The sequence below is a fragment of the Strix uralensis genome, chromosome 5 (assembly GCF_047716275.1).
Source record: "Strix uralensis isolate ZFMK-TIS-50842 chromosome 5, bStrUra1, whole genome shotgun sequence".
In the NCBI taxonomy this organism is placed as follows: Eukaryota; Metazoa; Chordata; class Aves; order Strigiformes; family Strigidae; genus Strix; species Strix uralensis.
In genome coordinates this window covers 10,028,154-10,045,004 of record NC_133976.1, presented here as the reverse complement: position 1 = coordinate 10,045,004, position 16,851 = coordinate 10,028,154, and the positions used below count along the sequence as shown (strand labels likewise).

Here is a 16,851-nt window from a genome sequence, read left to right as displayed (position 1 = left end):
CTTAAATGCTACCATAAATTTTACTATGTCTTTTTTACTGTATGGTATGTAAAAGCACTTATCTACATGTTTGGAAAATCAAATCTAACAGCCAGCTATTCAACAAAGATATATTGATATAAGTTTATGGAATCCAATGGAATAGCAAGGGAAGGGATACTTCAGACACCACTTTGAAACCTAAAAGCTAGACATTGAAGCCTAAGATAAGTAATATAGGATGCCCTAAAGATCAAGGGGAAAAAGAAGTACCCTTGGGAAGTTCAGCATCTATTGCACTGTCGAAACTTAAAGGCATCAAATGAGGAACGATTTGTCAAGCGCGTGTGTGTGTGTGTGTGTGTGTGTGTGTGTGTGTGTGTGAGATCTGTCCCTCATATCTGATTTGTTTATTTTCTCTGTTATTTAGTCAAACAAGTGACTTTACAAGTGAAAAATAAGTATCTGTTTGTCTCTCCCATTTGTCCTTTTCTCTTCCTGGTCTCTCTTCCTTACACCACAGTCATGAATAAGGCTGTGCAGGCTAAGTGATGGTGGTGGTGACATCTGTTTCACCCTTTTGTTTTGCAGGTGTGGCCTGGTAGAACCTGGGGAGGAACACAGTGAAGTGGCTCAAGTGGGACTGGAACAGTATCTATCCTGGAAACACGGGGTTTGCAGAGTAAATGAAGAAAAATCACTAAAATCTTTTGTATCAATTAAAACCCTGAAAAGGATGAAACCTGATCTGCTGGGAAATTACATGCCATATAAAATATACAGGTTTTTTACTAGGTGTTTTCTCTTCTCTGTTGAAAGGCTACAGAAATATTAAGATGTCCTACAGTTACAGCACAAAATAGTTCATCAAGACTTAAGATTTGATTTATCATAGTATTTCAGAAATAATGAAACTTTAAAATCTGTAAGGAATTAACAACAAATACAACAGATGCTTTATCTGTATTTCTTGATCTTACATGCTTTTTGTGCCTACCAAATCACAAAGTATTGTGTTAGGCCCAGTCCTGCTTTAGTAAAGTCAACAGCCATAACTCTACTAAATACGGAAGTAGGAATATATCCTTGAAAATGGAGCTTAATATTAGCTTTGAAATTCTTTGCTAGTGTCAATTTTGAATTGTGCTCTTCAACTACCTGAATGTGTTATCAATGTTTTAAATACACTGATGTTTCCACTTTGTTGTAAAAATAGGTTTTTAATACAAGACAGTATTTAGCAATCTAGTACCAGCCATCAGTTTGATATCAGCCGTGACATTATTTAATTTTCAGAATCACAGAGGTTAAAGCTCACTGAACTATAAACAGTTGGAAACATGGAGTGTAATCCCAAGGCACAGCTCTGCACAAGCTGTAATTTAAATCATATTGCATGCTAAGCTGAAAAGGCAGTGCAGGTCCCAGAGGGCATGAATAAATCTGCAGTCACTGATTTGCCACACACATTTGTGTTGGGATTCTGTAACTGTGCAAATGTGATGTCTTCCTTTAGTGCAGAGGACCTGTCATCTACTGAGATTTGTAATTAAATAACCCAAAGAACAAAAGCAATTACTTAGCCTTACAAGCATTCAGACTGGAATTTACACGATTTCATGAACAAAGAGAAGGGGAAGTTATGGAGACAGAAAGAATGGGAGGCTTTGAGTCTGCAACTTAATTCAGCTGTGTCTAGTGCTAACTGAGATTTTAATGTATAGACCAGGTATTCAAATACCTGGCTTACTTTGAACTAATAATTCCGTCATCACAAACTCCACTCTGAAGTGGATGTTTCTCCATCTAAGGAGCCAATTATGTTTCCAGCTGGCTACATGCCACATCAGGTGCCGGCTTTGAGCAATCAGTTGTGTTAATTGCAAGCAACACTGAATGCCTTTTGGGACACGCAATTCATGGTTCAGGAATGTTGGCGTAAAGGGGGTTAGGTTCAGCCCCATTAGCAAGAACAAATCACAAAGTTTGTATATGTTGCAGACTAACAGTTGTAATTTTACGGAATGAGGGAAAGAGGTAGGAACAGACTAGGGGGCTGTATCCTCACATCATTAACTCTGCTGGGTGTGCTGGACATCTCAGTTACTTGATGGGGTAGGTGGCGGCTATGTGGCGGTAAAGCCCTTTGTATTTTAATCTCAGCAGCTAAATCCTACCATTCCCCTGCTTCTGTCAGGTATTCTGATCCAGGCCAACAGGGCCAAGACATTGGCTCAAGAGAAGACTATATCAACTGCCCATGAACATAGTCTCCTCCACATTTGTTGGCATTTTCCTTCTTTCTATTTGTCATGGAGGGAAAATAATAATTTAAAATATGCATAGGGGTTGTTTGATATATAAGGGCTTAAATAACAGTGAATGCCATAAATGGATGATGAAGGACAGATTTATATAAAAAACAGCCATTGAAAAAATAAAGCATATTAATGAAATGAGCTGAGCACTGCAGTGAGTAGAAGTCAGTAGATCTTTCTTGGCTGCACTGAGGATATTCTCATTAATTATCAGCTAAATATCTGACCTGTGGTATTTTTTAGTATCTAACTTTTGTCTCAGTACATGAATACGAAGTTTTAGCTGGTCTATGTATTTGCAAGGGTTGATTTCTAATATGTTTGCCCGTGAATCTTGGCACCAGCACTATTTAAAGGAAGAAACCTGCCCAAATGTTGGAGGTGATGAATGGGAAGCTTGGATTGAATCATTAGAGATAAAGAGAGTTAGTGTGTGGTGGGGAGGAACTGGTACAAACCTAAGTCTGCAGGTGCTTAGAAACAGCGTGGAGGCTCAGGAAGTATCTCTAAACCCTTTAGAGGCTCAGTCCGTGGTGTCCCACATGGCTGTACAAAGAAAACTTGTTAAAACAAAGCCATCTTATTTCTCCCTTTAACACAGACTAAAGCATTGCCAAACACTTTTTTGACTGAAGCTGTGAATTTCATTAAATTCAATGCAACTTGCTCAGCACTCTCTATTTTTGTGTGGCTGAAACCTCTAATTCTCCCCCCACCACACCGCGGCCAGCATGCTCTAGTCACATCACACTTAACCTTTGCCTTGGCTTCTCAAAAAAGAATTTGTTTCACTCTATTCACGGCTTCAACAGTTTGGCAAACTGCACTTGAGTGCTGTGCTGGGCCTTTATATTGAACACACTAATCTGATTGTTTTTCCACTCTACAAACTTTGGGTCAACAATCAAGCTGCTGCCAGAAACTAATTAATTTGCAAACAGGCCCCATTTTCACAGGGGGAGAGCTTTTGAAACCTATGTCAGCAGAGCTGGTCACACCATGGTGACATGCATTGTCATGGCATCCACTTTTCTGGGTAATTCTCCTCACTAATTTTTCACCACACACATGAACTCAAATTACCCAGTCAACAGTAAATCTCTATTCAATGCCCACCAAACTCTGAACGTGGTGGCCTGAGAAGAGGAAATTGGTATTGACAGGGTCAACACTCATTAAATTGATGGCTAGAGCAGAAGAGAAAAAAAAACCAACACAAGAACATAAAAAAAAAAGATTCAGATATATGTCATATCCCAAGGAAGGGGGCTGTAACAGACCCATTCCAGCTTTGTTTAATTAGTATTCTGCTGTGTCACTCCTTACAAGCAGATTTCTACTTAACTTTTCTTGAAAAACTGCTTAGCTACTTTTGTGAACAGGAAAAGAGGCATAATTTGGTAGCTAAAAGTCACTGTTTTCCAACAGCAGAGCTGTGATGAGCTCTCATAGAGATCTCAGAGATCATGGGAAACTTGAATTTGCAAGGCCTATAAACACATAGCATCCTGCCACCTAATCTGAACTTTCCTTTTCCTTAAACTGATTTAGATCTTTGTAAAAATAATAATTAAAAAGAAACCCATGTTGTGTAATTTAAAGTGAGGCCTATACCAAAGCAAAGCAAGTGCAGCCTTAGAACCTAACACTACACCTGTCCTGGAGAAATTACCTTGTTCTCCCTGTTGAAATTCATCTCCAGGGCAAGAGGAGAGGCTTCCTATGAACTGATGCATGTTGGTAATATATTTATATTTATACATATATGTATAGATAGATATTGTCCTTTTAATCATATATTAACTGAAAGTAGTACACAGAGCTTTATAGTAAAGATTATCACCACAGCTACCACTGCTTGACTTAGTATATACTGAGTTTGCCACCTTGTTTATGCAAACAGACCATCAATTTACAAAGCTGTCCATTGCCAACTCTACAAGTTATCCATTTAAATAAATACATATAAGTAAACAAACCTTCTTAGTTACCTTTTTTTTTTTTTTTTTTTCAAAAAAAAGATTTCTAGAGAACATAGAGTATCATTGGGACTACTTGTAATCAATTTCTGGTATTTATTATTCAGTATGTGATGGGTACAGAGGTGGAGACATGCAGGATCAAGAGTGTGACTACTGAAGTGTACTCATGCACCTGGTTACACAGCTCCTACTGCTGGAGGTGGAAGATGAGACTTAGATTTGTTAATCTAAAGTTATGTCTATAAAAAGCAACTCACCTGGGTCATCTAATTTGATTCTGAACACCAAAGCCAGATCACCTGGTTTGCTCTGTACAGCCAGATGCACTGATTTATCCACATCTAGCATCTAGTCAGAGCTTGTTCTGGCTCATTCATCTAATTTCCTCCCCAGAAAAGTCAGAGCATAGGTGATGGGAAGGGTTACACTCTCAGGTCTCATCCCAACATGAAGCTCACGAAGATTTACTGGGTTGTTGACCTGATACTGTATTCACCCCTGACATAAACCCCCTAAAATTTAGTAATTCTAAGGCAACATCAGTTCAGTGTACATGAGTGCACGTAGATCTCCAAGCTGGCAATCACTTCCAAGTCTGTTTAGAGAGAGACTATTCACTGATCTGTCTGGGACTGTGGTCATATCCCACAGTGCTTGTTTTGAGAGCTATGAACTTCTTTCCTAAAAATATACTATGTGCAGCAGACAAACTTCTCTGGTCTCCAGTGGAAACAGTGCACAAAGAACTCTGAGCTCCCTCATTATTTTTGATCTTATATGCTCTATAAAGAGAGTCATCGTATGAATTGCAGCAAAGCATGGGTTCTAATCTACACTCCCACCTAATTTTTTTTTTTGGTGTGGATAATAAGGCTGACCAAGATCAAACCCATAAATGAGCCCATGGTTAACCATGTAATACACACATATCCTAAGTCAGGTGTTCCTGGACTAATTTGTATCCTAACTTCCCCAAGTATACTGTGGCTATATCTCAGACCAACATGTTTACTGATGCAAGTCTTTTTGCCGCAGGTCATACACTCTAGAGTGTCAGGAAGTCTTCAAAATGTGCAGTCAAACCAGGAGAATGTCCTCTTCTGCTTTATCTTTCCCACCCGCTTTATTCACTCCAGCCTCAAAACGTATCCTTTGGCTAGTTTTGCCAATTTTTCATACTTAAATGCAACAAAATCTCATCCATAGCACTGAAATGTAATGAAGAAATGACCTAGACTGGAAGGGGAGGGAGGGAGAATGACAAAGAAAGAGAGAGAGAAAAGATTTAATTTCCTCAGAGGATTTAAAATAATTTCATTTAGGCCACTTGATGGGAGATTATAATTTTTCTGGTTGTTTTTACACACTATCTTCATGTTCTTCCTCACATCCAGAGGAACTGTAAAGCACATTCTCTAATTGCTACTTGGTCTTTGATTTCTGAATCAAATGTTTCTCTGACTTTGTATAAAGATACAGGGAGCAGTTATGAGACAGGATGAGTCAACCGGTTCAAATACATGAGTATCTTCTGATCAAGTATTCAGCTGGACCTATGGCTTCCTGAGTTGTAACCATTTCAGGTTAGTGACAGTATAAACATCAAGTAACATTAAGAAAGGATTATTTTGTGATTTCAGAAATTCTACATTTCTTCCAAGAGAAAAAGAACGTGTTGTAATAAAAATGTATGGAGAAAAGACTTGTTAGATTGCAATGAGAAAAACAATTTAAAATTCATATTCAATCACTCAAATTTGGAACTACAGACTTAAGGGAGAAAAAAAACCTGTAAATTGAGTTCGTATGCCATTCTGTTCACATTATTATGCCACCGTCACCATAGTTTCTGAGTACTTCCTAGCACTGTGTTAGGTGACATTAGCATTTGTCACACATGGAATTTATCACTGTGAAATTATTTTTTACTATTCTTAGCAATAAAGATAATGGGAATGGGGGTGGGAGGGTGTATTGAGTGAGAAATGAGACTTGCATATATGGACATGTTTTGTTCCTGCAAGGGTTGGAGTTGTTCATGCCTGTATAAGCAGTGGTGGGAAAGTGCGGAACTTGGTCCACACTATAGCCTGACTGATAGGAGATATCAGTTGACTAATTTGGTTCAAGTATAGAAATGCATATTTCAGATGCAAGAGATCTTTGCGGGGAAAAAAACACCAAAAGAACAATAACAGAAAAACCACACACAAAAAAATCCCACCACGGCTTTCACTGGTAAGGTTGTTTAAATATGCCCTTGTAAATTTATGGGAATGCAGACCTGGAAGAGACTTCGTCTACTCACTGCAGTCCCTTGCAATGTCAGGCAAGTTTGCTACATGATAACATATAAAATGTTATCTAAGTTCCTCTTAAAATCAGCTAGGCTGCCTCAGTGACTACTATTGGGCAGCATTTTTTAATTTCATTCCCCTTATGGTTTAAGACTTTAAGACTTCCAATTTGAAGATGAAATATATTCATATGCAGTTCATAGCCTGTTTTGTTTTCTTTTTTTAATGTCCTTTATTTAAATAGTTCTTTTCTTGCTGGAGATTTATTGTATTTGGAGCATCCATCACCTTCTTTCTCCACGAATACCTTAGATGTACTTTGTGAAATAAGCCCCGGGTACCAGGATGGTTGGGTCAGCCATTTTCCACATCTGCTTACCTTTGGTGGCATGTATTTTAGTGCCTTCTATATATCTGGATTGGGAATGTGTAGGAGGTGAGATGGAAAGTGGGAAACTAGGAAGGCACTGAGGGACAAGGGAGTGGCACAGAAGAGGGGGGCGTCAGTGGGTATAGTATATGGTATGGCATGTGTAGGTGGGAAAAGGGTTTGGTGTGGGTGACGAAAGACAAACTATAGATTCAAGGATGCACCAAATTAACACATCCAAGTCCAAGCAAGAGTAGTTGCAAGAGAACAAATATTAATTTCTAAATATCTTGACACATTTAATACATTTTATTAGAAAGGTAAAAAACCTATAAACTAGCTTCAGTCTTGTCTTTCTGTTGCCATACATTCCTCTACTGTGCAATACATATATATTCAAAATTATGCGAATATGTTGCCAGTGCTGGGACATCCAACAAACTGCCATAAGCGGAGACAACATAAAGCGATGGCTAAAGTTCTGTATGAATGCCAGGAGAGTATCAAGTCCATGTTTCCTGCCTTAGAGCCTGTGAAATTTAAGAGGGCATTTTCTTTTTTATTGAACAGTCGCTCAGCTTCTATAATTCTCAGCTGTTTATGTAACCGTAAAGTAAAGATTACTAAGGACAATAACCCCAGGGGACTAAGCACAGCTACTTCCCCACTTTAAAAATTAAGCCATGGAAAGTATGCTTAAATAATATCATAGAGCTGGTTTAAACCCATAAAAAGCAAGGAAATTCCAAGCCAAGGCTGGAAATCCGGACTGACAGTCTCTCTTAACCCCAGGTCTAATAAAGAGGGAGAGCAACGCCAGTATTCTCTCACTTTTCTGGGGTGCAAACCAGATTCATACTATCTTAATGCAGCTTTTGTGATTTCATTTCCTTTTGAATCTTCCACAGCCTAACTCTGCTCTGCTTTTAAAATACATGTTTATGGTTAGTAATTTTACAAAATGTTAACAAGTTAAGGCCAGATCCCCTGTGCTCAAGTCAGGGAAGATGAGAGCGGCTCCAAGCTTTCCTTCCACTCCCCTAATCTTCAGCTCAAAAACTTCCTTCAGTACATTGCTTTTGCATTGCTTAGCATTTGCTTTGGTACACTGCACTGTCATTTCTGCCTTCTTGCCTCCAGCCATGCCCTCAGCCCTTCCACGAATGCTGCTGCAGATGGTGTACAGCAAACGCTGTGTGTAGTTCACCAGGGAACAACCTGGGACCAGGGTAAGCTGCTCCAACCTGCTCATGACTCCTACCCATCTTTTTTTATTGCTGAAGCAGTTCATAGAAGCAGGACCCTATCTACACTTTCTTGAAATAACACTAGCTTCTGACGGCTCTGAACTATAAGAGGCAATGGCACATTTAAAGGAAAACATGGGGTTTGCCTATAAGCAAGATATATGTGTAACATCAAAGCCATTGCTCCTTATAGTATAGTAAAGCTGGACGGGAGATGTTTTTTCAATTTCAGGAATTTTTTTCCTGAGAGTTCAAAACTATTCTTGACCCTCACTGGGACCAACTAAGAGTGTCAAAGCTTTTTGTGCAGCGGAAGTCCATGCACTTACCAGAGGAGCCAATAATGTCCAGGGTGAGTATGTACATGGCTTATAAAAAAGTACATGATTCAGTCTGTGGCACTGAACTGCAGCTTTTCATATCAGGATAACTTTCCTGAGCACCAACTTATTTTACTATGTTTTTGCAAATGCCTCCATTTCACATCTGGCCAACTCTATATCAATAATTAAATATACACTGCTACAGTGACTGATGTATGGTTCCCCACCTTCTAGACGAATGCTTCAACTACACAGCTATAGAATCAGTCTCCCTTGCTTTATTTGGCCTGATGACTGTTTAATTATTTATACAAAATGAAATGTCTTTAGAAGCCTGTGAGTATATAATATCTTTAAAAGACTTAAAAAGTCTTTAAGAGCTGCTGGTCAGCACCTTCCCTTGGGCTGGGCACAGTTCAAAGCCCTCTTCCCAGCAACATTTAATTTCTTACAGAAGGTTCTCCAAACAGTGTGTGATTTCTGTAGGAACTCTGTGTTCATACTGAAATCCAAAAAACTTAATTGCTCTGTGCAATGCTCTCCTACTTTTACGCCAGTTCAGGATGATATTTAAACTCTGGGAAAAGTTTGCAAGTTCTTCATGTGCAAGTGTCGTCTCCTCTCCATTTTTGGTACCAAACAGCTGTGTTTTCTGCACCCTGTCAGCTCTGACCTTAGCCTTAGTATGGGAAAAGCAGTTTCAAGTTCCTGCTCTGAATGAAGTAAACATTAGAAGGATGTACAACTGGATGTCTCACCCCTTAGTTATTAAAACTCCACAGAGATAAGGATTTCTCTTTGTGAACTGCTGATCTTATTCACCTTTCAGTACATGTCCACTAGAATAGTGGTTTTTAACCTGAGGCTAAGCACACTGTAGAAAGCAACTAGGAAAGCAAACCCACCACTACAGAGTAATCCATGTCTTTACTAAAAAATGTATAAAGATCTGCAAACTTAAGGTTCAAAATTAGTTTATACAGATCTTTAAGAAAGCAGAGTACATCTCATCCTTCAATGAGAGCTTGTTTCATTAAAAGTATATCCCCTTTAAATATGTGCAAACACAAACCTTCTTTTATATTAAAATAGACAAACGACAAAAGAAAAAAAAAATAATCAAAGGACTGGCATGCCTGCAGAGTTTCAAACCCAAAGAGTTATAATTTTTGAATCTCCCTGTTAGATGCTGAAATTAGGAGTACTGTCTGGAAAGGCTTCCAGGATCTTATCACTGGGAAATTAAGAGTAAAGTCATAGAGCCTTTAATAGGAACGTTGTGCAGATTTTAAGCCAACCTTTCCATATTAGGAAGTTAAATTTATTTAGTTGCAATGGAGAGATAGATAGATTTCAAAAATGTACTTAAGGATCATTCTCTATTAAATTATAGACAGTTATGAGAATAATTTTGAAAGGCCTCAATTTGATACTTTTTTTTTTTTTTTAATTGGCTACAGGAATATAGTGTAAGCACTACACTTAGAGTTGAAAATTGTCTTCACCCTGTGCTATGATAAATACTGCCTTTCTACCTTTATGCTCATTTTGGACAACACTTAAATTCTAGAGAGCTTGATGTTCATCAGCTCTTTATATGCAACTATCTTCTTCTCCCCATCTTGAGCACAAAGCAGTTGTGGTTTCTGCACCCTGTCAGATGTAACCTTAGTGCTAATTTGGGAAAAGCAGTTCTCACATTTAGTGCTGAAAGACTGATAACTGAATCCACAAAGGAATGACACGTTTTCAGCGATGAAGTACAGGGGCTGTGGACAATGGCCATGCTTTCCCACTGCATAAATCCTCCTGACTCTGCTGTCATTGTGCAAATCTACTGCACAAAAGCAGATTTTGCTTGCATGATTGGACTTTATGTCATCATGACTATCAGAACAAAAGTGGGTGTTGTGTTATCTTTAACATATTATTACTCTGCCAGGTACCAAGATAGATGGATATGTCTATAACCCTTGTACTTTACTGTCTCCTGAAGTCCAGAAATCTTGTCTATTATTATAATAAAGTAACCCAATGAACAATATTCCTGGGTTACTGGGCAAGCATGAACTGTAGAAGGAAAATGAGATAGATCTGAATCTGTACTCACAGTAGTCCACATGAATTATGACAAAACTAAATTTAACAGGACAAAAATCGGATTCATACAACTTGTAATATTAAAATACAGATTCATAGAACTCATCATATACACCTTTATTTGATACATATATCCAATGCATATGTCATATATAGAGTTGTGTATCCAACCTGAAATAACACTTTGTGGCTTTAATTATGAGTCAGGGATTGGTTTTGTTATGGATTGTATATACAGCCAATATGATAACCAGTATGATACTAGAAGTTCCTGACTGTAGCTAATAAGAAACTGTGTTGTTAAAATATAGTCTCCTCTTACACATAAAAAATTTGTGTCAACAGTTTGCACTAAATTGCAAAACCACATAAGAAAATCTGGACCTCAGCACAGACATAAATAATGTGCTAAGAGTGAAAAATACCTAACAAAATACTTTGTGAATTCAAAACAAGGAGTGCAGATGCAAGCAGTGTGTACAGCAATAGTGGCTAGTTAACTCTTCAAAGATTAAAATATAAATTAACTCAAGAGTAACTACAGTTAGTATTACTGGCTCACTTAAATCAAATGTCAGCTTTTTCAAATTATGAATTTTCATTTCCGGAATGTTCATTTCCCTGTATAGCTAAAGCCAAGTGTAATTCCATTTAAGCTATTAGAATTTTGAGTTCAGTAGAACTTGGATAGAGTACTCAGATGCATTTTAAAGTATTTTGGTACATGAAGCCAAAACCAGATTTTCTCTGAAACTACCCCTCTCTCCCCATACACACAATCAACTACAGGCCTGATTAGTAATATCCATACAATAATGTAAGCTATTGTGCCTTGTTAAACTATTGAATATTTTGAAATCCAATAGTTTGGAATGCCCAGGACCCCTCTCACTTTTTCCAAACTATTGACAACTCTGGCCAGCTCAGGAAGCTCTGCTGATTCACTTTCTGTTGGACTTTGGTGGCCAGTGTCAGACTCCTTTCAATCTAGTGAAAATTAAAGCCTGTACAAGGCACAGTCCTGCCCAAGGCTCTGTAGCTACTTTGTGTTGACGTGTGGCTGATGCCTCCACAAGCCTCAAGCTTCTGTCCAACTTGCACTCTACAGCAATCTGCTCCTGTGACATGATTGTGTTAGCTGTAGTGTCTGTATATGTTTTAAATTTAATCACACTCCACAAATCTCAATGTAATTAAAACAAAAATGCTTCTTTATAAATCACTTTTCATTGGTTTAGCTGCTTTAAGACAAAATTCTGCTCCAAATAAAAGAGCGGTGTATATGTCACAGATGTTGCTGGAATGAATCTGTGTGCTGGTTTTTAATGGCTAGATGAACGCAACCAGATAAATGTACATTTTACATACCATTTAGCCACCGGGAGTCATGCTGCTCTGTTCTGATTGGATGATGATGCCCCAGAGTTCGGAAAATGGCAAAGTCCCTGCCCATGAAGTCTGCTGCTGTGCCAGAGTACAGTTCTCCATCTGTGGGAGGATGTAATTGTAAGCAACATTTCTCAATTTTCCAGTCATGGTAAGTCAGAGAAAGCTGTCAGTCCTATGTTTATATTACACTAATAGGGATAATGAGAAAATTACAAAGCAATAAGCCATATGCAATGTATTGTCATTGAAAATATATGATTAGACCCACTTTCTCACTGCAAAGCTTAACTGTAATCTCCCTCAAATGAGCTGTATCTCCCAACTGCTAGTGCAGCCGCTTTTCAAAAATATGTTTGGATTCTTAGGCTGGAACTGTGACAGCTTGTACACCTACTCCTGGCAGGCAGTACCCCCAAAAACCTACCTAACTGTGAAGTTACCCAGTTTTGAACAGAAGTTTGGACTGGAGACATCCAGAGGTTTCTCCCAACATACAGTTTTTTGTGACTCTGTGTTGGTGTTGGGAATTAAAGAGTCCAGGTCATTCACTCTTGGTTCAGAAAGTCCTCAAGTCCCTTCAATTTTTCATATAGAAACTGCCTTTTGGTTTGTTTGGTTGTTTTTTTTCCTTTTTCTTTCTTTTTTTTTTTTTTTTTTTCTGAGCAAGCAGATCCTCAGAAAACTATCTTCTACAGGAAACACAGAACATGCCTTTCTCCTTCAGCCACCTTTGTAACTGTGATACTGGCAAAGGGCAACAGTTAAGGGAGAGAATAAGTGAGATCATTTCCTGCTACTTTGACCCCAAGCATATCACAGTGAACAAGTGAATTAAAAATTGACCTGTGATACTTCAGCCCATAAATGGCACATACATATCATAGCTGGAGACGAAACTCATAGTATTGGAGTCCCAGCGTGCCCCTCCTCAGCCAGCTAGAAGTACCATAGAGGAGACAGAGAGAGAGACAGTCTAAATTCCAAGGACCAGGTCAAGTTAAATACCTGCCAACTGGTAAAGAGAATAATAAGTACATAATAATCAGACCCACAGAAAACGTCCAGGGATCCACACACAACACATATTAAGTAGAGCATTACTGTAGAGCATTAATGTAGAGCTTGTCCATGAAATTACTCTGAATTCAAAATGCTAAAAATGCAGTTTTTAGGACTATGACCTTTTATACCATTATGTGAAATGAGATACTCTACCCTATACTTTTAATATGGAACTAAAAGGTACTATTCCTTCTAATTACTTTCTTCAAGCTACCCATCTTAAATGGGTCCTGTGAAAAAGACAAGTGTGAGGATAAAATAACTCCATCTTTAAGCTAAGGTAATAAATTTTTCATGGTCATGATGAAAATATTAAAACACCCTTTAGGACTAAGTTTATAATTTTCATGGCAATTTTAGGTATTTGCATGGTGGGACAACCAGATCCAAGCATGCCTATTGGATATCACTGGCATCTTTTCCGCAGAACACTGACACCACGAAATTATCAACTGAACCTACAGTGGCTCTGACCATATGGTAGTCATGAAAGTCAGGAAGGGTGAAAACACGATAGCGGTAAGGCGTGGAATTGAATGAATTCACAGGAGAGATTAGAAGCAAATAGACCAGTAGTGCCCAGCAGGAGGTGTAATCAGAAGTGAAACAGAAAAGCATATCATTAATTAATGATTTATCATTCCTCTATGTCATTTTCAACTTTTTTTGAAGGGGAGACAATCACTTAATTATAGTGATTATTATGTACAGGGTATGCAGCTGAGATTTTAAAGAACATAAAGTCTTTTTGCTTGTGAAAAGGGCGTTGATGCTATGCTTAACCTTTCTTTAACCTTATCTCCATTTTCTTGTCTTTCAGTCCCTAGTGAGTTCTGATAAATCAATATAAAACAAAGTGGGAAAGAAAAAAACAACAAGCCCTATTGGTTCCTTGTTATCAACAGATCTAAAGGTCAATCAAGAAAGAAAAAAAATTCTATATTTATTAAATGAAATATAGCTCAAAAACTCATTAAAATTATATATTGCAATATTAGAATTGTAAGGGGTTTTGGCACCTTAGCTTCTAACTCAATATATAAACACCACTGAAAGTAACATATCTTCCAGGTTTGACTCAGTTCAACCCAAGACTTTTTCATGCCTCCAGGCTCTTATGGCTGGTACATTTTCATGAGTGGTGATAGAGTAAAAGTTTTGCTCATGGGCTTCAGCATGTTCCAAAGGGGGAAGGGTCCCTAGGAAACTAGCTGACTTTCTTTGCTTTCTACTACAGCACCTCCAAGTTTCAGTATACCTAGACCAGTGCCTGCAGTTTGAACTGATTTGCTGTACTCATGAAAAAAGGGGATTTTGACTTCTCCCAGATAGAAATACCAAGGAACACCATTTATTTTTGTAAGGCTTTAGATAATTTTTGGTAAATTCAGGGTGAGTCCTAAGTCATGTCCCAGATGTGTACATCCTTTGAGTTAGTATTATTCAAAAGCTATATGAGGGTTTTGCATACTGTCTAGATAGAAGTACATTAATCTTTGTTTCCCTTTGCAGACCTTCTTTTGGACTGAAATTTACTCATTGCTAGTCTAGAAAATTATTCTCGCATGTCATTGTGCTATTTCCACTGTCAGTAGTTTTAAAAGCAGTTTTCACTAACTTTAAGAAGAAAGTGGAAATGAAGAGTTTGAAAACCAACAAACATTTCTGAATGGGAAAGAATGAAGGAAAAAAGAAAAAAAAAATTTCCACTTTGTATTTCCAGCCCAGCAGCATAAAGCAACAACTGTCCAGAACAAGCTGATGGCCTTCAGTTTGCATAGGAAAAAGCTCTATGTTTTGGACAGAAACCATTTTATCCTAAAGGAGTGGCATGTTGACATATGACTGCAAACAGAAATACATATATTGACTTAACTAAATAAAGAGGCAACAATTAAAGCCCATAGTAATTGGGTTTTTTTGGGAGGAACCATTTTCCCACATACTGTACATAGGCAGCATGGAACTGTGAGCACCTCTCCAAGTTCATTAGATACAAAGATGTTAAAAAATAAACAGTATACATTTATTTAATGAATTGGTTTTATTCAGCTTTTAAAAAAGATTGCATTCTTAAAAAACATTTTTTTTGAGAGTACAGAAGAGTAAGCTTGCTTTTTGAAAGAAATAAGAAAGTTGAATGGATAGGGAACATAGGCAAAAACAACCCTTGACTGTCCCAATTGCTCTCACTGGTAAAAGGCTTCAAAATGAAATCTGCTATCCTTGGTTAGTAGGTTTATTCACTAAAGTTAAGATTTTCAGACATACATGGTATTGCTTTGACTTCACTCCTTTTAAAGTCAACAACTAAAACTTCACAGAAAGTAGGGTAACTCTAAACCCCTGAAACTCACATGTACTTAGTAGCTAATTTCTAATAAACCAGATAATAAAGTTCTTCCTTGGTAAGAAGCCACTGTATTTCAGATCACATTGATACATATTTGGGAATATTAAGGCACCTAAACGAATTTTTTTTAAAAAGTTAAAACTTAAAAAAAAAAAAAAAAAATCAAAAATGGCTTTGAGGATTCTGGATCACTGGAGCTTTTGAAAATCCCAAAGGGTGATTTCCTAAAGAGCAGCGAACTGATAATGGGGCAATACTGCCTTCTCTGAGTTTGGTTTTTTTTTTTTTTTTTCATCTATCCCAATACAATTGCTTTAGACTAATACATTAAGTGATATTTTCTCCAGTGATTACATTATTTGAAAACCATGCTGTCTCTCATTTCCCTCCTGCCCTGGAATACACACTAGTGGTGCCCAGGAACTGCTTAATCTCTACATTTTCAAGCATTAGCCCACTCAAATGGAGATTGTTTAGTTATCAGCATATAGATGGGAATGTCTGAATAATGTCTTACATTATTAGGAACTAGTTATATCATGTTCCCAGCTGGTGTTTACTTTAGAGTAGGGTAGCAATAACTACCTTTAATGAACAACTCTTAAAAAAATAATGAAAAATGTTTGCAGGTGGATGGAACAAGGAATGTATACTGGAAAAATATTAGAACCATTTAATAATGATGAACTGTTTGTTTTGGTTTGTTTTTGTTTTTTTTTTTCCAAATATTATTGATTTTCTTTTCTTTAGGAGAGAGGGAAAACTTAAGATCGTTTTTATACTTATAAAAGTTTATTTCAGCTGAAATATAAAATAGGAATCCTGAGCAATAATGGCTATTAAAGATCTTAAGTTACTTTTTGCAAATTAGCCTTGGTGTTTTGCCCAAATTCCAGCTTGGGTAATTACATTTTACTTACCTAAGATTTACTTTCTATTTATGGAGTCAAGAACATACTCTTCTTCCACACTTTGCAAAATCTTTGTTTAGTGTTTGTGATGAAGAACAAAGGTTATTTTCCCTTCCTGAATTTAACCATATAAATTAGTCACACTTCTCAGCCTTCTTTTATCTTCCTGATAGTTGCATTATGTTACTAATTATAACACTGCATTTTAATGAGTGCTGGGTAATTGTTTTACAGAGTTGCCCTCTTGAACCTAAGATAAACCATGGTTGCTTATGAGGACAAATACTTCTGGCACATGAGGGGCCAGGAGTAACTGAGCTACATTCAGCTCAGGAGAAGGGAAGAAGCAGTCCATCCATGTTCTTGGTGTGAGGCATTTATGGTCAAGAGGCTTTCATGACCCTATTCACTGTTTCACTCCAGTGCTACCTACTTGAGAGCAAGTGGACCAAACCTCTCCATGCGGTCATTGGTTGGCCAGTTCATTCCCTGTTCCTCACCTATTTTGGGGGAAGGAAAT

General features: G+C 37.6%; 1 protein-coding gene across 4 annotated transcripts in view; it reads right to left on the bottom strand.

Moving 5' to 3' along the window:
• Nucleotides 1-16,851, bottom strand: part of SEMA3A (semaphorin 3A) — a 338,890-nt gene that overhangs the window by 50,443 nt on the left and 271,596 nt on the right. For all 4 annotated transcript variants that reach the window (XM_074869850.1, XM_074869852.1, XM_074869853.1 and 1 more), the window contains one exon: nt 11,985-12,104. In XM_074869850.1, coding sequence (XP_074725951.1) covers nt 11,985-12,104 — 120 coding nt within the window. The remainder of the gene's footprint in view (nt 1-11,984; nt 12,105-16,851) is intronic.